Below are 25,961 nucleotides of genomic sequence, written 5' to 3'. Positions count from 1 at the left end.
TCTTTCTTTCTTTCTTTCTTTCTTTCTTTCTTTCTTTCTTTCTCTCTTTCTCTCTTTCTCTCTTTCTCTCTTTCTCTCTTTCTCTCTCTCTCTCTCTCTCTCTCTCTCTCTCTCTCTCTCTCTCTCTTTCTTTTCTTTCTTTCTTTCTTTCTTTCTTTCTTTCTTTCTTTCTTTCTTTCTTTCTTTCTTTCTTTCTTTCTTTCTTTCTTTCTTTCTTTCTTTCTTTCTTTTCTTTCTTTCTTTCTTTTTTTTTTTTTGTGAGGCAATTGGGGTTAAGTGACTTGCCCAGGGCCACACAGCTAGTGAATATCATGTGTCTGAGGCCGGATTTGAACTCAGGTCCTCCTGACTCCAGGGCCGGAGCTCTATCCACTGTGCCACCGAGCTGCCCCTCACTGCCCATTTCTGGAGGGTGTCTTTTCCTTTATGTCCAGGTAACACCCTTAAAAATCCACATACATCTATTACTTACAGTATTCACACTGAAGAGAATAATAAGCAATGTGTGAGTCTTGGCTCATTGGACTACGACAGGTAACAACCAAACCTCGACCTTGCCCCTTCTGAAGAGTAGGATTTCTCAAGGCCTCAGTCTGGGGTCAAGGTCAGCTCCCTACATTCTATGTGGCTTCCCCAGCAACAGGCCCTGGGCTGCTACATTACACAGACAGTAAGTAAGCCCCTAAGAGCTCACCTTCCCTGGACCTCTTCTAGTGAAAATCCATATTCTGCTGGTGGTATTCTGTCACTCAATATTACTTAAAGGAATATGTAGTCTTGGAAAGTGGGAAAGCAGGAGAATTAACTCTTCTTATAGAAAAATGGAGCAAATGCAGTTTTATTAGGGCTAATACAAGGGACCTCAGGAAGATGCTTCCAGGAAAGAAAGGAAGACAGCAAGAAAATGATTCTATCTTGCCAAGCAAAACTCCAGATTCTGATTTTAAATCATATTGTGTAGCACACTCTGACTATAAGATTATTTTAGGAGATATGACCTCAAAATAGAAAGCTCCAGTGACATGGTTTTTCTGCTGGTCTGGCTCCAACCAGGGCAGAGGTATATAAGTGGCTAGATTGATTACCTGCTCCTGGAGAATGACCAATACATATTTTCTTTCCACTCTCATACTATAAGCTTGACTTTGCACCCTAACTGGGAAGAATACTATCAACTGGGAACCTTTCCTTTCCAAGTGCAGGAAATAATCAATGAAGACAAAAGTCTTGTCACTAGAGGCCAGACTGAGTGAGCTAGTCAATCTGGGTTATTTTCCTGCTTCTAAATGCCACATTGTTCTCCATGAAGATGGTTCTAACAGTAAACGAGTTTGCTGGGATTTAGGACACACAGCTCTAATTAAAAGGGGGCAACCAAGGCAATGTGTTTGATCTCGGCCAATGCCTTTAGGGTGGAGGGGATACATAGAAGCATTTGGACCTATTCCATACAGGACCTTAATTTCAAATTGAACAACAGTATATCCTGTCACCAGTGAAAGCCAGTAAATACACCGTGACGCTGAAATACCTCCATACTTACTTCCTGTGGAAGGCATGCTTACACGGACAGATCCCCAACTCATCTTTGGGCTTGAAATCTTCTAAACAAACTGCACAGATCTGAAAGAAACATTCCCGAGTGAGAGAAATCTATTGCTAGAAACACTCCAGCACGTGAAACAGCCAAGCCCAGGCCAGGGGTTATGTGATACCCTCCAGGGCCTCACACCTGTTGGGGCCCATCGCATCTCCCTCAGATGTGACTGTCTTTCAAACAGGACAGTAGCTTTGGAAAAACAAAAAACAAAAAAACCAGACACCAGAAGTCAGTGGATACTCCAGGCGATAGCTCTGAGCTGGATTCTTTGATATAGCTGGCATGCTCCTGTGTATCTAGAGAGATCATGGCTACGCTGTTCACGTACCACAATTTAGCTACAGGTAGACCCTGAAACAAGGAGTTCCTGAAAATGTGATTCTGTGACCATTTGCTAAGCACTTCACAAATATGTAATTTGTTTCTCACATGAAAAGGTAATGGAAAAACCAACCAAACTGAAACACTAGCTGCATTCTCAACCAAGTTTGTGGCATCTCTTGGGCTAACCTTGAGGGTCAGACTCTCTGACGGGGAAGTAAAGAGCCAGGCTGTCCTAGGGCTGGCTCTGTCACCCTGGTGAAGCCACCTTTTTATGCTTACATTTCCTCACCAGGAGCACTCAAGGCAGTAAGAGATGGTGCGACATAAACACAGTGAAGAGAAAAGCTCAGTGTGTGAACCTGACCGACACAGTCCCCCTCCTCGGTCCCCTTAGTTCAGCTTCTTGCTTTGCTGGGGAAGGCAGCCAAGAATCCCCGGCAGAGAACTTCTAAATTTATACGCCAACTTTCCACTGCAGATTATCCAAAAGCTTCACATGGAAGGGCTCAGCAGCAGGCCAGTGGCACCTCCTCTCTGCAGTGGACACCAGGGATGCACGCAGGGCGGGCCGGCCAAGGCCACAGGAGCACATGCTATTTTTAAGGCAGCATGTGAAGTTTTCCAGGTTCATGGGAAAAGGTTGCCCACGCACAAGGGACATGGTCTCGGTCTCCCCTTTCTGCTGCTTCTGCTGTGATACGGAAACTCTAAAAACAAGATGTCAGCCTGTAGTAAAATGCTATTCATAACCACTGGCGACTCTCGGTTTGGCATCACCCTAGGGCCGTCAGCATCTATTTCTGTCTGACGTTAAAAAAAACCAACGTATCTGAACAAGTCACTGAATAATGCTCAGGAAAGCAGCTGATTAAGCGAGGCCTGGCTAAGGTGAAAATGGGAGGTTTCTGTAGCAGCGTGTGTTTCAGGAGGAGGCGGCATCCTGGGGTGCAGCTCAGTGGGTGGATAAGTCTCCTCTCAGTGGGTCAGCACTAGCCCCAAAGTTGACTGTGAGGCCAGGGAAGGGGCCAGGACCTCTAAAAGCAGCTTTCCCACGCAGGGGTCACGTCTCCGCCCCACGTGCTGCCGCTGCTTCATGCCACGGCCTTTTTCAGAGTAAGTGAGGCCTTCGTGTTTTGGATAAGCCCTAACCATTCTCCCTTCTGAAGGCCTTGGGCCTTAAAGCCTACAGCCCCAGGGGGATGCTGAGGAGTGGCTCACATTACAGACAATGATAACTACATTCTCCTTTTACACTTTGAAACGTATCAGGAAGTGTGAGTACTTGGATATACCTTCAATGCATGAGGTAGCTGACTTCAGTCAGAGGACCTGGGCTCAAATCCTACCTCTGACTCTTGACCTGTGTGACCTTGGACAAGTCATTTACCTTCCATAGGCCTCAGTTTCTTTATCTGTGAAGTGAGGAGTATCGGATTAGATGGTTCCTGAGCCCCTTCCAATCCTACAGCTATGATCATATGAAACTGGGTGGGGGGGAGGACACGAATTAAAGGCGAGGAATGAGATCAAAGATCTCCAGCTTCTAGTCGAAGCATCCACTTGACGGCTTCTCCAAACCCCGATCAGACCAGCAGCAAGTTTGCTACCAAAGAGGATTTTAGGTTTCTGGGGATAAAAGCATTAATATTTGCTAACTTCAGATTTTCTTCTTCTTCTTTGGGGACACTCTGGCTCCCCTTAATCCTGATTTATAATAATACCCTTTCCAACAAACCTTTATTATATTTACAGGGCATGGGGACTACACCTGTGTCATCACTGGTCTAGAAAACTCCTCGATGAAGAAAACTCCTAGGAAACCCTGCAGCTCAGAGCCCTCAGCGGTGAAGAGACTTTCACGGACTCACAGCCAGGCCAGGTCAGAGGCAGGGCCTAAACTTTCTCAGGCTGCCTCTGCTTTACATGTATGTACATGTATTTATGTATGTATGTGTATGGGGGACTACTGACATACAGACTAATCCTATCCTAAAGCCGACAACAATGTTGTTAGCTTAGTTATCTCCTGTAAGAAAATGTTACTTCAGGGGGCAGCTAGGTGGTGCAGTGGATAGAGCACCGACCCTGGAGTCAGGAGGACCTGAGTTCAAATCCGGCCTCAGACACATGATATTCACTAGCTGTGTGGCCCTGGGCAAGTCACTTAACCCAAATTGCCTCACCAAAAAAAAAAGAAAGAAAGAAAGGAAGAAAGAAAGAAAGAATGAAAGAAAATATTACTTCAGATGGGTCATGACCCTCATTTTGCTGACCAGGATGCTAAGGTGTGGGAAGGTTCAGAGACCTTCCCCAAACATTGGAATGACTCTGTCCTTACTCTAAGCAGGCCTGAAGGACTTCTGGTTCCTCACCTAGTCCTCTGTCCCTAAAACCCAACTCTCCCAAACACAGACAGACATTCTCTAGGGATACTTCCATCCTCAGATCCTCTTGCTGACTCTGACCTGCGAGAGAAGGAAAGGGGCTTCTAAGGCTGCCTCCTGCTGGGACGTCAGCCCCAGTGATCACCATTCTCAGATCTAACACATGGTTAGTTTCCTCCTGACCTTAACACATACAACCTACATAATTCAGGATTCGTTTCAGGCACACGGCTGCCGAGGTGATAGGAGCTGAAAGGGGCCAGCTAAGGGAACTGAGGCACAGGGGAGGTACGTGCTCTGACTCCAGGTTCAGTCCACACTCAACTGTTATCACTAGGTCCAAGATTTGAATGAAAATATTTATTAATTCACTCATAGTTTATATTCCCAAACTGATTTTCCCCTTGAAAAACTTAAACAACTTCTGCTCAGAAATGCTTCCTCTAGTAACTCTCAAAGTGACAAAACATGTTAGACAACGTTCACACTCTTAACACAAATAAAGCAAGGGTCAAGTGACCCCAACAGGCTTATAAACATACAGGTCAAGATTTGTGACTCAACACAAGGACAGTGCCAATGGTCGCTGCTGCTTCCAATATAAACGTATTCTTAACAGAACAAGTCTTTTCCAATGACTGCTGACAAGATGGTCTGTGTATGCAGTCAAAGTCAACGCTGCATCCAGTAGGTTTCCAATGATAGCCCAGTCTTCCTTATTCTTTTTGGGTATGGCTATTGTCTCCACCCCTCTGCTGGCCTAGAGAGCCCCACTCAAACACCCCTGAAGACCTCCAGCACGGCTGGCCCCTCACGGAGGGTACGGCATTGGGCCTAACAGTCCTTAGGCCGCCAGCATGGCTGGGCTTGCACTCAGGTCCTCCTGGCGTCGAGGCCAGCTCCTCTTCCACCGCATGCTGCCCTCCTACTAACCACTCTCATTTATACAGTTCTTTAGAGTTTACGCAATGTTGCTTCGTGGGAACCCCAGGCCAACTGGACTTCTTGCAATCCCTCACATGCTATCCAGCATCTCCCACTTTTGTGCCTGAGTGAGGATTTGAACCCAGGTCTTCCTGACTTCAAGGATCTCTCCCCTATGGCAGGCTGGGAGTACATTTCAGAGCTGAAAAGGCCCTTAGCAGCCGGGTCTAAGCCAGACATGAAGGAATCCCCACTACATCATGTCTGATAAGTGGTCCTCCAGCTTGGCGACCTTCAGGCCTGGAGAGGCAGCTCAGTGCAATTTGGACAGCTCACATAGTTAGCAAGTTTTTTCTGACATCAAGCTGAAATGTACCCCTATGCAACTTCTACCCTTTCCTTCTGGTTCTGCCCTCTGGGACCAAACAATCCATCAGTCAATAGATATTTATTAAGTGCCTACTATGTGCCAGGCACCGTGTTAAGTGCTGGGGATACAAAAAAGTCCAAAAACATTCCTTGCCCTCAAGGAGCTCATGATCCAATGATGGAGACAACGTGCAAACAAATACAAATCAAGCTATACACAAGATAAATAGGAAATAATTAACAGAAGGAAGGGAGAGGCTTCCTGTAGAAGGTGCCATTTTAGTCGGTACTCAAAGGAAGCCAAGGAGGTCAGTAGTTGGAGCGGAGAAGGGAGAACGTTCCAGGCCTGGGGTATAGACAGAAAGTGCCCAGGGTGAGAGATGGAGGGTCTTGTTTGTAGAACAGCCAAGAGGCCTCTGTAACTGGACCAAAGCATATGTGTTGGGGAGTAAGGTGTAGGAAGACTGGAAAGGTAGGCGGGGGACTGGATTAGAAAGGGTTTTCAACACCAAACACAGGATTTTGTATTTGATCCTGGCGGCCACAGGGAGCTGCCGAAATTTACTGGGGGGCGGGGAAGGGTGTGTGGCCTGATGAGACCTGTACTTTAGAAAAATCACTTTGGCTGCTGAGTGGTGGAAGAACTGAAGTGGGGGAGAGACTTGAAGCTGGCAGACCTATCATGAGACTATTGTAAGAGTCTAGGCATGAGGTGCTGAGGGTGGAGGTAGCGGAAGAGGTGAGAAGGAAGCATATCTGAGAGACGCTGAGCAGGTGAAATCAACAGGCCTTGGCAACAGCTTGAATATGGGGCAGGGAGAAACAGTGAGGAGTCAGGGATGAGGCCCAGATTGTAAACCTGAGGCACTGGGAGGATGCTGGTGCCTTCCACACTCACAGGGAAGGTAGGAGGGGGGAGAGATTAGTGAGAAAGACAATGCTGTCTTCTGTGGACACGCTGAGTTTAGATGCCTGCAGGTTATTCAGTTCGAGATATCTGAAAGGCAGCTGGAGATGGGAGAGTAAAGCCAGGCCTGATTTCTCCTCAACATTGTGGGCTTTACGATGCTCGGAGACAGCTCTCGTGTTCCTCCCGGCCACTTTTATTTCAGGCTGATAGGCTCAGGTCCTTCAACCAACCTTCACAGGTTGGACTCGAGTTCTCTCCCTATCCTGGTGCTCTCTGGATACCCTCCAGCTTTCTGAGAGTCTTCTTCAAGGGAGGCCCCTCCAGATGAGGTCTGGTAAGACAATGGGATGATCACCTGCCTCTCTTAATTCAGACCAAGATCGAATATGCTTTCTTGGCCACCATACTGCCTTACTGACACCGACGGAGCTTGTAGTCCACTAAAACCTCTAGATCTTTTTCAGAATTCTTAACTAACCATGTCTCCCTTCTTATGGTTATGAAGTTGATTTTTTTGTACCCAAGTATAAAACTTGACCTCTAACCCCACCGAATTTCATTTTCTCACACTCACCTCAATGCTTTAGTTTGTCAGAATGCACTGTACTAGTTCTCCCTTCCAGCTCTGTGTCATCTGCCAATGTGAAAAACACAGCACCTGTGCCTTTATTCAAGTCACTGATGATAGTGTTAAACTGCACGGGGCCAGCACAGATCCCTGAATTACTCCCTTGGAGACTTCCTGCCATGGGGTCATTGAACCATTAACAGGGACTCTAGAGTCTGGCCAGCCAACCCATTTTGAATCCATCTGACTGTATTATCATCTTGAATCCACATTTTTTCCATCCTCTTCAAAAGAAAAGCATAAGATCCTCTATCCAAACTTGTGTTGCATTCCAGTCATCTGATTAAGCTTAGTAATTCTGTCAAAAAAAGAAATGAGGTCAGTCTGTCATGAACTCTTCTTGATGAAGCCAAGCTGGGCTTTGTAATCACTACCTCCCTTTCTGGGTGTTCACCAACCATCTCTTTGCTGAACTGCTTAAAAGCGATCAGTAGCAAAAATTAGTGAAAAAATTAAAACGTGAGTATAGATGAAAATAGATGTGAGTACAGATGAAAACCCAGGAAAACCCTGGGTAACTCTAAGCACTGTAGCCACAGAATTGCATTCTAAACAGACTGTCCTTGTCTAACCACTTGATATAAGTCCCTGAGCCAAATAGAGTAAAGGCTGGCTATACTCTGCCTTGGGGCTGAAGTCACCTGATGATTCTGAGACTCAGACATTCCAGAACTGTGGTTCAATTGCTTACTGGTTTCAGTATCAATATTAAAACAACATTCAATGTGTAACCATTTTGCTCAGTTGGTAAGCATTTAATCAGCCACAGGGTGCCAAGCACTGTTCGAGGCATTGTTTTGTTAAGCTACAGGAATGCACAAAGAAAAACACTTTCGTACAAGACTCCTGCCACCAAGAAATCCAAAGAGAATGGAGCCGACGAAAGTCAAGAAGCTGCATAATGGTCCCTGGGAAAAGACTGTAAATAAAGCAAGGGTGGTTTTTCACTGCTAGGGCTTCAAGTTATGAGTCACAGATAGGTCAGCAGCATCAGTAGGGCAAAGGAAAGGGGGGGGGGGTATTTGTCAGGCTAATCCCAACAGAAGGCAATGAAAGTCAGAGATCCTAAGCAGGAGCCGGGTCACAGCACTGGGCTAAGAAACAAGCCTCTTTCTGTTCCTAGAGAACCTTGGAATTCAACACTGTCACTGCCTAAGTCTGAAATCACAACTTACAACTCACAGTCTTAAAGAGGGCTTTAGTATTAGGTGCAGTCTTTTGGGTTTGGAAAGGTTAAAATCCAGCAAAGATCAATGTAATGCTCAAACATGAGTCTGTTTTACCCAGCATTAGGTCTGAGGTACTGGGAAATAACTGTGTAAGAAGAGCTCTTTGATAAAGGAATCTGGGTAAAGGAAAAGGGAATTTCAGAGTTTACATGACTAGGTTTAGATTACTCAGGAAGACCCGGGTTCAAATCCTGCTTCTGACAGCTGCTGGGTATGTGATGCCAGGCAACTTAACCTTTCAGTGCCCCTGAAAACTCTCTAAAAATATAAACTACAGAAGAATTGGCTATCTGTGCGAGGAGGGGAAGTTTTCCCCTCTGAGAACTTACAACAATGACATCACAGGTCAGACCCACCCCAAAAACCAAACCCCCAAACCCTATTAACTAAAAACATCTCGCAGATAATGATGCCCTTTGTAATAACACATTTAAAAGCCAAACCCCACTGTAAAGTCATAAAACTCACTCTCATGTCATTTGGCTAACTGCCCATTTTGTAAGTTGCACTATCAAATTAACGTCTCCAAATGTTATTTCACTTAATCTTGTATTTCTTTAGGACCAAATAAGTCACATAAAGATACGTCTGTAGTTGTGGGTAACATGGAGGAGGGGGAGGAATACAACAACCCTTACAAATATGAAGTTATGGTCAGAGTTGTATAGTAAATAAGGGATCTTAAAAAACCCAACCCAACAAGCTGTGCTTTTGTATGACCCCCTTATCCCATATATCCAGTCAGATGCCAAATGTTGTTCCAAACTCCACAGCCTCTCTCCCATGTACCCCCTTGCTCGGGTCCTTGTCGCCCCTCTCCCGGGCTATTATAATCGGCTCCTTGGCTCCCCTGCTTCAGGTCTTCCTCTCACTAATCCTCCTTCCACACAACTGCCAAAGCACAGGTCTAACGCCATCACCTTCCCTGTCCTAGAATATGCTCCGGTGGCTCCTTGTTGCCCCTTAGGATAAAAATACCAACTCTGGTTTGGCATTGAAAGCCCTTCACAGCCGGATCTGCAGGCCTCATTATACCTCAGTTGCCCTTCATGCCCACTAGAGGCTAGCTAGCCTCCCGCACTTGTCACTCACTGATCCTTCCACCTGACATTCCATCTCCTGTCTCATGCCTTTGACCAACTACCCCTCGGGCCCAACATGCACTGCCCACTCACTTCTATTTCTCCTCCTCCAGAAGGCTTGCCTTGATCCTCCCAGGTGCTAGTGCTTCTCCATAAAAACTACCTCATATTTACTCCATACGTACTTCCAGGCACGCTGTACACATGCCTTTTCCCCTAACAGGATGGATGGAAACTCCTGGAATGTGGAGACCATTTGGACTCCATTCATCCTCACTCCTTCCCAGGCCAGAATCAGACCTCTCTGGCCTTTCTTCATGCCATGCAGCAGGCTCTATCCTCTTTTTCCTTCCTTTCTACTTCTTTCTGTGCTGTCTTCCCTATTGGAATGGAAGCTTCTTGAGGGTAGGGGTTATTGTGCTTGCATTTTTGCATCTCTGACATTTGGCAGAGTGCCTGGCACACTTGTTAAAAATGCATATTCATTTAGTCACTCATTCTGTGCAGTGCCTGACACATAACTGGCCCTCAAGAAATAACCTTCAATTGCATTTTACAAAGGTAAACAGTTCAATTGAACACAGACTACAAGAGTATGAATAGAATATGTAAATTTTTGGCACACATTTAACAATTCAATTCAGCAAGCATTTATGGAATATCCATTTTATGTGCCAGGTGCCAGGTATATCAAGATAAGCCCCTGTCCTCTAAGCTCACACATTCTGCAGTGTGGAAGCAACACCCTGTACACAGCTAAGGTTATGCGAGACACACTAAAGCTAGTCCAACAGATCTATGATGTTTTTGATTCAGGAGTTCCCTTCAACGATGCAGATCAGAACCCTGTTAGGGGTTCTGTTAGGGGACTCCTGTCCACGTGCTGCCCACTGTTCACTGCCAATCATCCATCTAACCAGAAAACTCCTCTGCTTTCTCCTGACATCAGGAGGGTACCAGTGGAGCTTTCTGGCTATCCACTGGCCCCTCCTCCCTCTTGTAAAGTGACCAGTCCAACTGCTCGTGGTGCCTTTCAACGTTCTTTCAAAACTCATTTCAATGAGAAATGAGTTTCTCATTGATTCCTTCCATTGCCCTGTGCGGGATACTCACTTTGGGTTTTTGGAGGTAGTGTGTACCATGTCCCACTAGTACATTGGTAATAGCAGTAAAATGTCAGTGTTGAAAAGAAGGACCTTTGTTATATGGGCAGCCTGGGGTCTGAAAAGAGCTTGGCAATTTCCTAAAAGCAATCCAGCTGCTATCTTCTTTTTCTTCATTTCATTGTCTATCAGTATGGTCTGTCCCAGATATATAAACTGTTGGACAAGCCCTATAGGGTGTCCGAATTTCTGCTGAAATCTGGGCAAAAGACATTCTTCATCCATTTTTTTCTATTCTGTAGGGAGAGACAGGCCAAATTCCTTTGAGGGCTCAAAGATCTCTTCTAAGAGGATCCGAAATGTCTGGGGGCCAAAATGCCATCTGCAAACACCCATACATTGATATCACTCAGGACTCTTTGGAAGATCTAACAACAGAAAAAGCCCTATTGAATGACTCTCTTAAATGAGGTGAAGCATAAAACAGGGAGATGTGAGCTTACTGAAAGTATTCACCACCATTATGGAAGAGATCCAAGATAGCACACAGCAGCAAGACTGAGGCAGGAGTCCTTGTGGGGGATGAGGTCCTTAAGATATGAAACATACGCAGCATAAACACAAAGTAATTTCTGGAGTTGAGGGAGAATGCATGCCACTGGGAAATCAGAAAAGGTTTCCTGGAGGAAGTGGTATCGGAACTCTGCTTTGAAGGAAGCTAATGAGTTACACATTTACAAAAAAAAAAACATGTTGGAATCTCCTAGCTTCTATGATTTCAGAGGTAGTACTGAGAAATTTAGGATCAACTTGAGTAACAAGCAGGAATTTTCTAGCTAGTAAAAAAAAAACTGGTTTGTTGAAAAGTAACCCCAGCTTATCCTGTACAACCAACAGTCTCTTGATGACTGATTATTACCTGGGCATGTTTTCATTCCATCAGGTGACATGGCCCTCCATGGAATGCCAGGTGACTGAGATCTGTTTATTCATTCCCTTCTCTTTCTTTCTTTCTTTCTTTCTTTCTTTTTTTTTTTACATTTTCAGTTCTGAATTCTCTCCTTTCTTCAGCCCCCACTCACTCATTAAGAAGGCAAGAAATACGATATCTATTATACATAAGAAGTCATGCAAAACCTATTTCTACATTAGCTATGTTGCAGAAGAAAAAACAAGAAAAAACAAAGTGAAAGAAAACATGCTTCAGTCTGCACCCAGAATTCGTCAGTTCCTTTTCTGGAAATGGTTAGTATTTTTCATCCTGGGTTGTTTGGAATTGTTATGGATCATTGTATTGATCAGAATAGCTGAGTCATTCACAGCTGATCATCATATCATATTGCTGTTACTGTGTACAATGTTCTCCTGGTTCTTCTCAATTCACTTTTCATCAGCTCATACAAGTCTTCTCAGGTTTTTCTGAGAGCATCCTGCTTGTCATTTCTTATAGTGCAACAGTACTCCAACTCAATCATATGCCACAATTTGTTCAGCTATTCCCCAACTGACAGGTATCCCTTCGATTTCCAATTCTTTGCCATCACAAAAAAGAGCTATTATAAATATTTTTGTACATACGTGTCCTTTTCCTTTTCCTTTGATCTCTTTGGGATACAGACTTAGTAGGTATTGCTGGGTTAAAGGATATGCACAATTTGATTGCATTTTGAGCACAGTTCCAAATTGTTCTCCAGAATGGTTGGATTAGTTCACCAATCTACCAACAGTGCATCAGTGCCCCAGTTTTCTCACATCCCCTCTAACATTTGTCATTTTTCTTTTGTGTCATGTTGGCTAATCTGATAGGTGTGAGGTGGTACCTCAGAGTTGTTTTAATTTGCATTTCTCTAATCAGTAGTGATTTAGAGCATTTTTTCATATGACAATTGATAGCTTTGATTTCTTCTTTTGAAGATGCCTATTTGTATCCTTTGACCATTTGTCAATTGGAGAATTTATCCTTTTTCTCATTGGCTCTTTTCTTCTTATTAATCTCTTTCATTGTCTTTTCCTTTAGTTACTTTCTTATCCATCTTGCTTCTAAACCAACAACATCTGATTATGAAATAATGAGAAAATAGCAAGACATGTAAAGTAGAAAAAGTTAGAGATTCACCTCTGATTCATGTCAATTAGTGTGATGAGAAAAACATATCAAATGCTTTAGCATAGAGCCTGGCACACAGTAGGCACTTAATAAATGCTGACCGATTGAAATGCTTTCTCTAGTGCTATACACCCAAGGGATCCTCTGTTAATATAAAATAATTTATCTCAAAGGAGGATACAGTAGCTCTCAGATAATAAACTCACCAGTCTAGTGACCACCTTTGATAATTTTAAGAATTGTGCAAATGGGGCTTTTAAAATCAGTTGTGCATCAGAATATGCTGTATTACAAACAATGGGCAGTAGATTACAAAGTTCTGGGAAAATAACAATAACAATAACAACTATAATGATGATGATGGTGATGATAGGTCACATTTATATAGCATCTTCAGGTCTGCAAATAACTTTCCAAATATTATTTCATTGGATCCTTACAATGATCCTGAGAAGTACGTACTATGATTATTCCCATTTTGTAGATGTGGAAACTGAGGCCAAGAGATGTTAAGTGACTTGCCCAGCTAGCATCTGAGGGTAGACACTCTGGTCTAACTCAGGGCATCCTGACAGGGCACTGTGCTACTTGGCTGCCTAATTTCCTGTTATGAGAGAAATAAGTTATGCTCTATAGTGTTTATGCAGGGAAGAAAACCACTATTTTGTTGTTTAAAACGTCTCTGATATGATATGCATGGAGAAAATCCTCAGCTGTTACAAGTCTTGTGGGGAACAAATCAGCCAAACTTCACAAAGTGCTTTAGTTGAGCGTAAAATTACATTATCTGTCAGCTGACCAAGGATTTAAAGTAGATGTCGAATACAGGAGTGACAAGAATTCCTGAGTGTATTTAATGTTAATAAAGAAAGCAAGAGCATTCCCTAGTGGGCCAGCTAACCTCTCTCTGTTCCACAGCCACCAAGCCCATCCCTTTGCTCTGGTCCTCCCCCAACATTTGTCTTTGCTCATAAGCAGCCACAGGCAAAACTGCATAAAGGAATCACTACCAAATCATCAGAAGTGGGAAGACAGATTTGGGTTCAGCTCTGGCTGACAGTGAAGGTACTGGTCTTCAAATTACCCCCCGAAAACCATCGAATGCTTTCTTAGAGGCAAGTCAGGGGACCCAGCTGTATGAAGCCCATTAAGGACTGCCATTCATGCTACCAGAAGAAGAATGCTCATAGTTTACTACCACATAAGATTCGCTACTCACCTCATGCAAATTCAGTTCTTTAACTTTTTCTTTTAATATAACCTGAAAAACAAAAACTTAAGTTTTTATGCTGATCTGTTTGTGTTCTCAGACTTTGTTGTTATTCTATTTATAAGGTTTTAATAGCTTTTCTTCTGCACAGGTAGCATTCCCCTGGAGGTTTAACATTTATCAGAATTTTTTGTTTGAAATGAATTCACATAGCATTTTAATTAATTACTATATGAATCATGTTCAGAGATCCTTTACCCACTCCCAAGACAATTTAATGCTATGTTTGGTCAAAAAAGTTAATCTAAATGTTTCTTCTAACTGGAGGACATAAAGAAGGGACAACATGAAAATGAATGTCAAAGTGATGAGGTCCTTTCCAACTCTTAAAAGCCAAAAAAGAACTCGGGAAGGGCATCTTTTGGGATAAAACTAGTTTTATGTTGTAGGAATCACATTTCAATTTAAAACGAAAAAGCAAGGAAATCACGTTTAAGAATAAGAATTCTCAAACTGAGGTAGATCTCTTCCCTGGTGCCACCAAAGAAGCAAAAAGACTTTTATGGTAAGTCACATTAAAAAAATAATAATCACATCCTGCCATCTTTTGCCTTGGGAATGTGCTCATATTCTAACACTCTGTTACTAATCTCACCCCCTCAAAGCTAAGTTTACTTTCCCCTCTGGAGGCAGTTTTGCTTTCTGACTGAACACAGGGGTGTGTTGATGTTCCACCATTACAGGAGAAGGGGGCAAACAGAACGTAATGTTTGTGTTGTGTTACTTGATAGAGTTAAAGAGCAACCAACGCTAAGTAAAACAGTTCAGCTATTGAAGTCTCTCTTAATGTTTCTTTCACTTGCCTGGCTTTTAAACCGCTCATTTATAAGACAAGAAAAGTTGTGAACTTAAAACTGTTATTTTTGAAGAACTCTTAAGAATGGTCGATGCGGGGGCAGCTAGGTGGTGCAGTGGATAGAGCTCTGGCCTTGGAGTCAGGAGGACCTGAGTTCAAATCCAGCTTCAGACACTTCACACTTACTAGCTGTGTATAAGCAAGTCACTTAACCCCAACTTCCTCACCAAAAAAGCAAAAAACAAACAAACAAACAAAAAAAAACAACCAAAAAAACTATAAAAAAAGAATGGTTGATGGGATAAAAGACTGTTGCCAACAGGTAAAAGTACTTCTTGGGATTGCTTGGCCAAATTTGGCAATCACCATTAACATAGAAAATGGAGAACTATTGGATTTATTGGAGCTTGGGGCTCATTTGGACAGGTCATCACTAACACTCCTCTGTTTGGCGCTCTGCTAGGTCACTTCACTGGCAAGTGATGCATAAGCTGATAGATGGGAGTGGCATCTGAGAAGACAGTAATTCCTACCATGAGATGCTACATCGAAATCAAAGCCAAAATGAAGGTTTATTGAATGGATACTAGCAAAATTGCCATTTAAAAGTCTAGGGCGTTTTAACTCTAGACAAAGAAGCTTCTAGTGTGATTATGATCATTGCAAACCACAGAGTCCGCATTAAATAGCTTCAACTCTGATCCTTTGCCCTGTTTTCCTTACTGAGATGCCTAACAACTCCTTATGGCACTGATATCTACACAGAAAATCAGAAAATGTGCCATGTAGAAATCCAGTTGAATGCTAGTCAATTCACTCTTGGATGACAGAAACTTAAAGCAGTATACACAGCATTTATATGCTTCCTTGCAAATAACTTCAAAAGGATTTAAAGGCAGACGCTGACGCATATGCATTAGATTTGGGAGTGATCATAAAACAGGAAGATTATGAAGAAGCAGTTCACTTCATTCAAGGATAGTTGAATACTGTAACAAAGGAAATTGCAGTTGCCTTTATAAATCATTCAATAAAAATATTTTCAGGTTCACCTAAAATGTACCTATATAAATTTAACAACCTTTAGTAGGTAGTTTCTTGGTTTATTCATACTTTCTTCAACTCCTGCTTTTAGCCCAAACCTTCCACATTTGATTATTCTCATTACAGATATACATCTGTTTGAAATGCATATTTTTATTGTCAAATTCAAATTTATGGAACATCTACAAATGGCAACAGTAAAAAAATTAAATACAGGAACAATAGATTCCTTATCTTTAACAGAAAAGAAAGTTCACTCCAATTGGCCCAACAATTTTTTTTATCCCAAGCTGTGGTAAATTTCCTGTCATGTCACTATGTTGGGCTCTTAGTTTTCAGTTGCCTCAAAGTTCTAAGTAAAAAGGCCTGGCCTGGATATATTTATTCATAACTTTAAAACTTCAATGCCAATTGACAGACTTTACAAGGCGATTACCCCATGATGGGCCTTGGGCTCAGCGCTGAGCAGCAGAAGAGCAAAGCCCAGTGACTTTCTATATTTTCACTGAAAACCCAGCACAGTCACAAGCAGCAGTTCGGAGAATGGGCTCTCCATTTTTAGGAAGAAACCAAATGAAAGAAAAGACACAGACTACATTTATTATCTTACCTGTTTGTAGGCATAAAATTCTTTGTGGGCCTGGTGTCTTAGCCTAAAAGAAAAGAACAGGAAGAAGGTGAGATTCCCCATGTCTTAAATCACAAAAAACAAACCACACACTGTGCTAAATGCAGGGGAAACAAATATACAAAGCAAGCTAGTCCCTGCTCTCAAGAAGCTCACAGAAGACAACACAAATAAGGGAGTTCAGCTTCAGGGCCTACGGAAAGGCTCAGGGGCCCTTTGGATGCATGAGCAGGGGTCAGATGGCAGTGCCTGGGGGTCTGGAGGGCATAATGGCAGTGCAGATTAGAAGGCCCAGAGGACCGTTGGACAGACTAGCAAACAAGGCAGCGAGTAAGGCCTGGTAGTCCTCCATCTCCAGTAAGGACTCCCAGCTCATCCAAGCAGTATGTCAGCCAGGTCTCTCCTCCAGGATGCTAGGATGGGGTCTGGGCAAAAGGAAGGCAAAGAGGAAGGGCATGCCCACTGGTGGTTCTTCCTATACAACAGAAAAAAATTGGGACTGTTCCTTGTAACAGAGATGTAATAGTCAGTGGCTCACTACTGATTTCTGAGTGAAGTTCAAATACCTTTGACTGTCATTCAAGGCTTTCTATAACCTGATTCCACCCTGCCTATCAACGCCTTTACAATCTTACTTCATATTACTCCCATTACACAAGCCAGCCAAAAGGGACAGTTCTTTGCCCACAGGACACAAACTACATTCATTTTCTGTACCTCAGATCACCCTGTTGTTGCTTCCAAATTTGGCTAAAAATGTCCCTGGTCTAGAAAGCCTTCCCCGATTGATTTCACCTAACTGACTGCTCCTTTACACAGAATGAGTACTCAAGAGACTCTATTTTTTGGCTCTGGTGTGCTGGAAATATTCAAGTTGTTTTGTCAATATGCTTTTATACCAATCTGACTGCATAGGTACAATGCAGAACTTTTCTGGGTCCCTTGGCAATTTTCTAAAACCGTAAGATACACATGAGATTCTTGAAATTCCATACATGGGGAATCGAGTCCCAAACACACAAACCTATCAGTTTACCAAGAGAGCGCGCTAGAGAAGTCAGGCTCCTGGCTGAGGAGCCCCTTCACCAGAGTTCCAGTTACAGCTGTGGTGTGGTGGAAAGAACAGAAGGCCTGAGCTCTGATCCTTATTAGTCATGTGACCCTTTGAACCTCAGTTTCCTTAGGGAGTGTAATACTTGTATTATTGTACAAGCCTCACAGGATTGCTGTGAGGAAATTTCTTTGTAAATCTTAATACTGAATAAGTGTAAGTCATCATCATTTTTATTAGCTGTGTGACCTGAGGCAAATGACTTCCCCTCTACGGGTCTCAGTTTCCTTGTCTGCAAAATGAAGCAGTTGAACTAAACGGTCTCTTAAGATTCCTTCTAGCTGCAACATCCAATGAATCTCTAGATTCACTATTGAAAGAAATTGTTCTATAAGGCAAAGACTCATTTAGTAATCCAAATGAGCACTCTTCAATGGGCCTGTCTGGTTTGCGTTTCTGTAGACTGGCTTTCCTCGAAGTAAAGATATATCTGTACTACTTGTGACTTACTATGTTCAGCTCCTAGCCCTGCCTTCATTTGAATTACATCAGCCTCTGACCTCAACAAGTATATTAGGAAATGCTTATGGAGTTGAAGAGAATTAAATTCACTTAATAAGTTAAGAATCAAAAATGATGAATAAATTTCAATTAGATTTACAATTTTTAGTATACAATGATTTTTTTTCTGGGGAAAATGGTGAACAGACCGATAAATTCCCAAAGCCTGAATTTAGCTTTTACCCTAAATACATTTTATTCTAAGTATAGTTTGTACTTGGTTAATGACAAGTCAAATATATATAAACTTCATGTATAAGCTTTTAGCTAAAATTGAACTTTTTGCACAATGTGCTACTAAGTTTTCTTTAAAAAAGAAAGAAAAAAAGAAAAAAAAAAGGTGGTAGCTAAGTGGCGCAGTGGATAGAGCACTGGCCCTGGAGTCAGGAGGACCTGAGTTCAAATCCAACTTCAGACACTTGACACTTACTAGCTGTGTGACTGGGCAAGTCACTTAACCCCAATGCCTGGCCAAAAAAAGAAGAAGAAGAAGATAAGAATAATATTTCATTTTTTAAAAGTCTGTAAACTACTAAGATTTATCTCAGGAATTAAGGTAATAAGCTATAAAAGTGAAAAAAGAGGAAAAAATTTTTAATAGATTGAATCCCCCCTCCCTCCCCAGTATAATCATTAAACTGGTGGCAAGAACACAGTCTGAGAATGCAGAATCTCTAATCAAGATCTCAATGAACCTATTGATAGCAGCTTCCTCCAGGGGGATCTGCTCACATCCGCCTTTTAAAAAAAGTGACATCTTTATGAAAGAAAGCTGCTGAATGGATGAACTGTAGTCTTTACTAACATTACACTTTTCCTCTTCTAAATCTATATCTCTCAGGGTTGTAAAATCTTGAAAATACACTAATCACGGGGCTCATAGATTTAGATCTGGAAGAGACCTCAGAAACAAGCCAGGCCAACTCATTTTACGGATGAGGATAGCAGACTCAAAGACACACAGGTAGCAAGGGGCAGGGTTGGGCCTTAGAAATGAGGTCCATGATTCTGAACTGCTTGACCTCTCCAAAACTCTCTTAACACTCAAGGAATTTATTTAAAAGCAAATAGTCAATGTTTGTATATTTAGTAATAGCAGTGCTATTTCGTAAAGTTATTTCCATTTATTAAGTGCCAAAAATTTTACAGAGATGAATAAAATTGCCAGTCTCAAGGTCAGAACACTGAAAATTGAAGTACTAGCTGAGCAGGCCTTCATCACATAAATGCTATGGCAAGGCCGATTTACTTCCAGAACATAACTCTCCATGTAATAACACTGAAAAAATCTACCAATCCCCTTGAGCTGTTAGACATACTGTTGACACACCACCAAAAAAGAAATAGCTTGTTTCTAGTTTGAAGATTTCATATAATTTTTGTTTACTGCCCATTAATAGAAACACAGTTTTTCAAATCATGAAAAAACATGAATATAAAAACCACAAAATTTCCCTGAACACTCATATATTCCTTAATAGACAACTGAAATTTTCTATATTCCATTAACACTATGGGGTATCGCCTTTTAGCTCTCCAGACTGACAAGTTATTTGTTTCTTCTAACTTTGGAATTTGAAAGGCTAAAATGGAATAAACAAAAACCTCTAGTTTCTACATAATTGAAAAATTCAAAATATCAACTAACCTACATGTGTAATGTATTAAAATTGTATAATAAAAATTATCCATGTGTACAATCAGATTTTATTCCTTTGCTTATGTTTTTATAGTAAATGAATAAAATTGTTTGCTTCTCTTTTTCGTTTGTTGGGTCGTTTAAAAAATATCCAATGAAGTACAATGGCATTGCATAAATCCATGCTTTCAAGAACTTACAAAGAAAAGACCAATAGATGTTATTAGGATTTTTCCACTCTTTTAATAAGATTAAGGGCTTAATGGGTTTTTTAAATAATCAACAGCCTATAACAGGCCCTTATACATTTTGGAGTGAAATTAAATATTTTATTCTCCTAAGCCTCACTTAATAATTGTTTCCTTTTCCTTATGCTTTATGTGAAATTTATTCTTTATTAATAGTTTTGGTTTTAAACATTAAATTGGCAAATTGCCCACAATCTACATACTGCCATTTATAACACATTGCTCTGACTACAGTGGTCCTGAAAGCAGTTCTATTTAAATGATCACAAAATCATAGAATTTCTGAGCTGGAACGGATCTCTGAGGCCATCTGGATCAAAACTCACCTGAAGAAAGAGTCTCCACTAGCCTGTATCTAACAAGCATCATCTAATCTTTCCTTGAAGGCCGCTAACGAAAGGTGACCTTGGCAGAAGTAGTTTCAATTAATGGTAAGGAAGGAAGCTGGATGGCAAGAAGGTAAGAAACAAACGGGAGGTGAGAAAGTATAGATGGCTTTTTCTAGGAGGCTGGTTGCAGCAAACAGTCATTATATAATTTCGGGTCCTTATCACCTCTTGATGAACTGTTCAAATAGACTCCTATCTGGTTTTCCTGCCTTAAGTCTTTCCCTACTCGAAATCCATCCATCTACATGACAAGATGATTTTCCTAAAAGGTATAGGCCTGGTCATATCCTCCTCCTCCTCCTCCTCCCCCACTGAATAAATTCTTGTTGTTGTTCAGTTGTTTCAGTTGTGTCCAACTCTTTGTGACCCCATTTGGGGTATTCTTGGCAAAGATAGTAGAGTGATTTGCCATTTCTTCTCCATTACATTTTATAGATTAGGAACTGTGGCAAATGGGGTAAGTGACATGCCTAGGGTCACACAGCTAAGTGTCTGAGACCAGATTTGAACTCAGGGAGAAGAGTCTTCCTGATTCCAAGCCCAGTGTGCTATCATTATCCACTGCACCATCTAGCTGCCTTCTGAATAAATTCTAGGGGCTCCCTATTGCCTCTTTCTGTTGCTGTGGTTCAGTCATTTCAGTCCTGTCTGACTCTTCCTGATCCCATCTGGGGTTTTCTTGGTAGAGATACTGGAGTGGTCTGCCATTTCCTTCTCCAGCTCATTTGACAGATGAGGAAACTGAGACAAACAGTTCTAGGTGCCCAGAGTCACACAGCTAGTAAGTGTCGGAAGCCATATTTGAACTCAGGGAGATGAGTCTTCCTGACTCCACAGCTGGTGCTCTATCCACTGCCCACCTAGCTGCTCCTCACCCTCTATTACCTCTAGGAGAAAATCCAAACTGCTCTGGTAGCATTTCTGATAATCCGGCCCCATCCCGTCTGTCCCGTTTCCTTAGACGTGATTGCCCTCCATGAACTTTAGGGTCCTGCTATAAGGCCCTACTTGATGTTCCTCGCACATGATGCTGTATTGCCTAGCTCTCATTTTGTCTTTTGTTTATGACTTCTAATCCCGTTCTTCTGCTGACCTCCTGGTGACCTCTCCTCCCTCCGCTCCTCAGTTCTTTCCCAGGCCTTCATGACTACACTAGCTCTCCTCTACTCCCTTCCCTATCTAACCCCCCTGGTGGAACAGGCGGTTTCACTCTATGCTATCCTTGTGCCCCCTTATCCTGTTGCTGATCACAGCCTTGCCAAGCCCCAGCCTTGGATTACCCCTCCCATCGCTGCCTTTGTTCCTATTTGCTTGCTGGTGAATGAAGCTAGAGAAAAGCAAGAAGCTGCTGCCTGGGCTCACTACAGATTACGTTTGCATGTTTCACTCTGGAACAAGAGGCTGTAGCCTGGAAAAACCTCCAGATCTTTTTCAACCTGCTTTCTAGCCAGTTTGAAAACTGAAACCTGAAAGACTTTATGGTTATCCCTATTACACTTCATTTTATTAGATTTAGGCCAATGGTCTAACCTGTCAAGATGTTACTGGAGACTGGCCCTACCATCCAGTATGTTAGCAATCTCGGCCAGCTTCATGTCCTCTGCACTTTTGTTAATCAAATTGTTTTGAGGCCGTGTCCATGTGATGGCTTACAACTTCTGTGTCATGCGGTTTTCAGAAACACTGTTTTACGATAAACTCAATTACAACCAATTTGTGAACTATACCAAAGAAGCCTAGAAAAATAAGGGTTCTACCAAAAAACTGGCTTAAAAACACAAAGGACCTTCTCTCGGCACAGCAACAATTCACTTTGTAAAACATGACACAGTTACATCTATGGTCAAGGCTTAAAATTCATTTAGAGAAGGGTTTATGTGTAATTAGAACTTCAGAGGACAGTGAATAACTTACTACACACAGCTTTTAAATTTCTAACCAAGTATTTGTGTGATTTTCTCTGTACAGTATGGAATAAGAAAAGCCCAAATCGTACCATCGATTCTTTGGTTTTGAACCATCAGGGAGAGTTGGTCAGCCCTAAGAAGGACCCATAAGAATCCACTGACTGTTAGAATAAATTATTACAAAAGCAATTTTTACAGTAATTTTTTCTCCATTCTAAACTATGATTTAAATACATTAAACAAATACTAGTTGCATACTTATTTAGTAACATGTGGCTTATTTTCCACTCCTACCACAAAAACCTCTTTTCACTCATTACACTTTAATGGTGTCATATATCTCACTCTTAGATTGAAAATTAGGATTCATTTTTTATTTTAAGCCAGGGCACCACGTGAGACAACTGAATGAAATTCATAACTAGACATAACTAATTTGTAACTGGTGCTGTAGAAAGAACAATGTACATATGGCATCCAGTAGCTTATGATTAGAGAGATCCGCTGAAAACACTCAAACTGTCAGGCAAGAAATAAAACTATTAAGTGTTTTAGGGAAAAGAAACTTGACTTCTGAGGCACACAGTATAGTATTAAAAGTTCTTCATTTTTGACAATATCCTACATTCCTGAACAGTGATTCTGTGTAATTCTCGATTATCATATGAAAACCGTAGGTAATTTGAAACTTGTGGGAATGGCTCTCTCTGTATCTAACAGGAATACTATAAAAAAAGACTATTTAATCCTTCAGTACAAATGAACGGCTAGACGGAAAAGAGAAATACATATTGGTGACCAAATATCAATTCGAAAAATGTATTCCTTCTATCTACAAAAAGGTTTCACTTAAAGAATGTATTTATTTTATTGCTTAAAATAGGCTGAAATGCCATAGAAAGGAAGTACAAAGTTCATTTACCTGATTAAGTAGCAACAGAAGAGTAAACTAAGTATGAAGACAAAAATTGCAGTGCCAAAAACCACAATGTATATGTTGAGAGGCAGATTCTGGAACCCGATGTTAGGCATTCTGAAACTGTAATGCTGGAAATCAGAGCTCATGGATATGCTGTAGGGAAAAGAAAAACGAAGGGGGGGGGGAAACAAGAGTATATTAAGGAGAGGACAAAAATCAAGTGGCATTATCTTTGTAAGGAAGATGAAAGAAGAGAGGGGGGCAAAGGACTACTTGTCAGTGTACTCTTTTTTAGGCACCTCTGTAGTTACAGATTGATAAAATCATAGATTCTAGGCTTGACTGGGCTTTTTTGGGAGGGGAAGTAGAAAAGAAGAGGGGAAGGAGACTGTAATACACCAGGAAGAGAGAATGATACGGAGAGTAAATAAATAGGAAGGATCACTGACAAATTTCTCTCTCTCCAGAGAGCTTTTGTCTTCTTTTTGATAACACTATAAATGAATGAATGAATGACTAAATAAATGATGAACTCTTCACTTCTTCAAATTACTCCTTTCCCATGACCTACTCCTCATGTCCACCTTGCTACACACAGTGCTGGGCACCCCGTGATCTTGCTATCACCCACAAGTGTTTTACTTTCAACTTCATGAACAATGAAACTCCTTTATCTGATCATAAACTTCTATCTTTCCATCTTTCCCTCCACCTTATGACCCTCACTCTTGTTCTTCATCCTCCCAGTGACCTCCACTCCTTCTACCCCTCAGTTCTTTCCCAGGACAACATCCTTGGCACTGGCTACACTCTCCTCCCTTCCCTATGTTGATCCCTTGGCAAATCAGTTCAACTCTACACTATTCTTTGTACTCAACCCCCTTATCTTATCACCAATCATTTCTTGTCAAGACTTCTCCCACCATCTGCTGCTTTTGCTTCTACTAATTTGCTGCTGAACGGAGCTGGGAACAATGCTGACTGGATCCACTACAAATTTATTACATTTCAACTGGGCCCTCACTGGAGCAAGGCAATTCTTTTACATATCCCTAATTGATTCATTATCCCACTCACTGCTGTGAGTCTTCCAAACCTTTTCATCCCTCCTCAAACTTCTTATAGTATCGCTTTCCCCTACCTTCTCAGCTGAGGACCTTGCCTCCTATTTTACTGAAAAAACTGAGACCAGGGCAGCTAGGTGGTACAGTGGACAGAGCACCAGCCCTGGAGTCAGGAAGACCTGAGTTCAAATCTGGCCTCAGACACTTAACACTTACTAGTTTTGTGACCCTAGGCAAGTCATCTAATCCCAACTGCCTCACAAAAAAAATCAAGACCATCCCTCCTGTCCCCTTGTCTTCATCTTACACCACTTAAATGCCTTTTGCCCCCATCTCTTCCTTCAACTCTTTTCACCTGAAGAGATGGTTCTTCTCCTTGCCAAGGCAAGGATGCACAAGTGATCCTACTCCATCCAACTTCTCCAGGAGATTGCCCTTTCTCTCATCTTCTTTCTTACTAATTTTCAGTTTCTCCCCAACTACTGGCTGCTTCCTTGCTGCCTACAAACATGTTCATGTCTCCCCTCCCCAAAACTCACTGGATCCAACATCCCCACTAACTATATCATCCTATATTTTTCATCCCTTTCATGGCTAATCTTTTTTTTTTTTGGCTAGGCAATGGGGTTAACTGACTTGCCCAAGGTCACACAGCTAGGAAGTGTTAAGTGTCTGAGGCTGGATTTGAACTCAAGTCCTCCTGACTCCAGGGCCGGTGCTCTATCCACTGTGCCACCCAGCTGCCCCAATGGATAACCTTCAGAAAGCCGTCTGCAATAGGTGCCTCCACTTTTCTTCTTACTCTCTGATAAACCCTCCATAACTTGACACCAGACCTCATCATTCAACTTAATCTGCTCTCTCCAAAATTACCAGGGACCTCTTACTTGCCAAATCTAATGGCTTTTTCTCAATCCTAATCCTTTGTGACCTCTCTGCAGCCTCTGACATTGTCAATCATCTCTTTTCCTCAATATTGTCTTTTCTCTAGGTTTTTGTGATTCAACTATGTCCTGGTTCTCCTCCTACCTGTCCTTCAAAGTGTCCTCTATAGGATTTTCATTCAGGTAATAAGCACAGAGTGTCCCCCAGTGCTCTCACCTGGGCCTCTCTTATCTTCTCCCTCGCTATTATTTTGTTTGGTGATCTCATCAGCTCTCATGGTTTCTCAACTATCATCCCTATGCAGATGGTTCTGAGATTTCTTTTGTCTAGCTCTAATCTCTCCCCCAAATTCCAGTCTCACATATCTCACTGCCTACTGGACATTTTGAAGTGAATTGCCACAGACATCTTAAACTCAGAATGTTCAAAACTGAACTCATTGCCTTACCACCCAAACCTTCCCCTCCTTCTAGCTCCCTTATCATAGTCAAGAGCACCACAACCCTCCCAGTCACCCAAGCTCACAACGCAGGTATCAATCTAGTCTCCTCGCTCACACTCCCTCCATAGAGCCAATCTGTGGCCAAGGGCTCTATCCACTGCGCCACCTTGCTGCCAGAAAGGAATGTTTCTAACAATTCATTTCTAATCTCCCATCACTTGTACTAGGACGTCAAGAACTGCCTGTATCAGAGGATCACTGGTCCTCTTCAAAGATCAACTTCAACCTATGGTAGTTCCCTGATTAAAACTGGATGCAAACTTGAAGCAAGAAAACTCAGACAAAATGACAGCCCAAACACTCTAAGTTATGGTTCAGTTGAGACAAATTTCTCCCCAAATACAGTGCTTCCCCTTGACTTTAGCCTTCTATCCTCAGATCTGCATGGGAAGGCAAGG

General features: G+C 42.0%; 1 protein-coding gene across 1 annotated transcript in view; it reads right to left on the bottom strand.

Moving 5' to 3' along the window:
• RNF24 (ring finger protein 24) overlaps positions 1–23,259 on the bottom strand; it is a 28,479-nt gene extending 5,220 nt beyond the window's left edge. Inside the window, exons 1-4 of the mRNA XM_027846151.1 lie at positions 23,116–23,259; positions 16,381–16,423; positions 13,880–13,921; positions 1,544–1,623 (exon numbers count right to left, since the gene is read on the bottom strand). Of these exons, the coding sequence (XP_027701952.1) occupies positions 1,544–1,623; positions 13,880–13,921; positions 16,381–16,423; positions 23,116–23,258 (308 nt within the window). The 5' untranslated portion in view covers position 23,259. The remainder of the gene's footprint in view (positions 1–1,543; positions 1,624–13,879; positions 13,922–16,380; positions 16,424–23,115) is intronic.
• Positions 23,260–25,961: the final 2,702 nt, after the last annotated feature.

This window comes from Vombatus ursinus, unplaced genomic scaffold (genome assembly GCF_900497805.2).
Source record: "Vombatus ursinus unplaced genomic scaffold, bare-nosed wombat genome assembly UNPS02015066.1, whole genome shotgun sequence".
Lineage (NCBI taxonomy): Eukaryota > Metazoa > Chordata > Mammalia > Diprotodontia > Vombatidae > Vombatus > Vombatus ursinus.
Note: the sequence above shows the minus strand (reverse complement) of the source record. Positions and strands in the feature narration are given on the sequence as shown.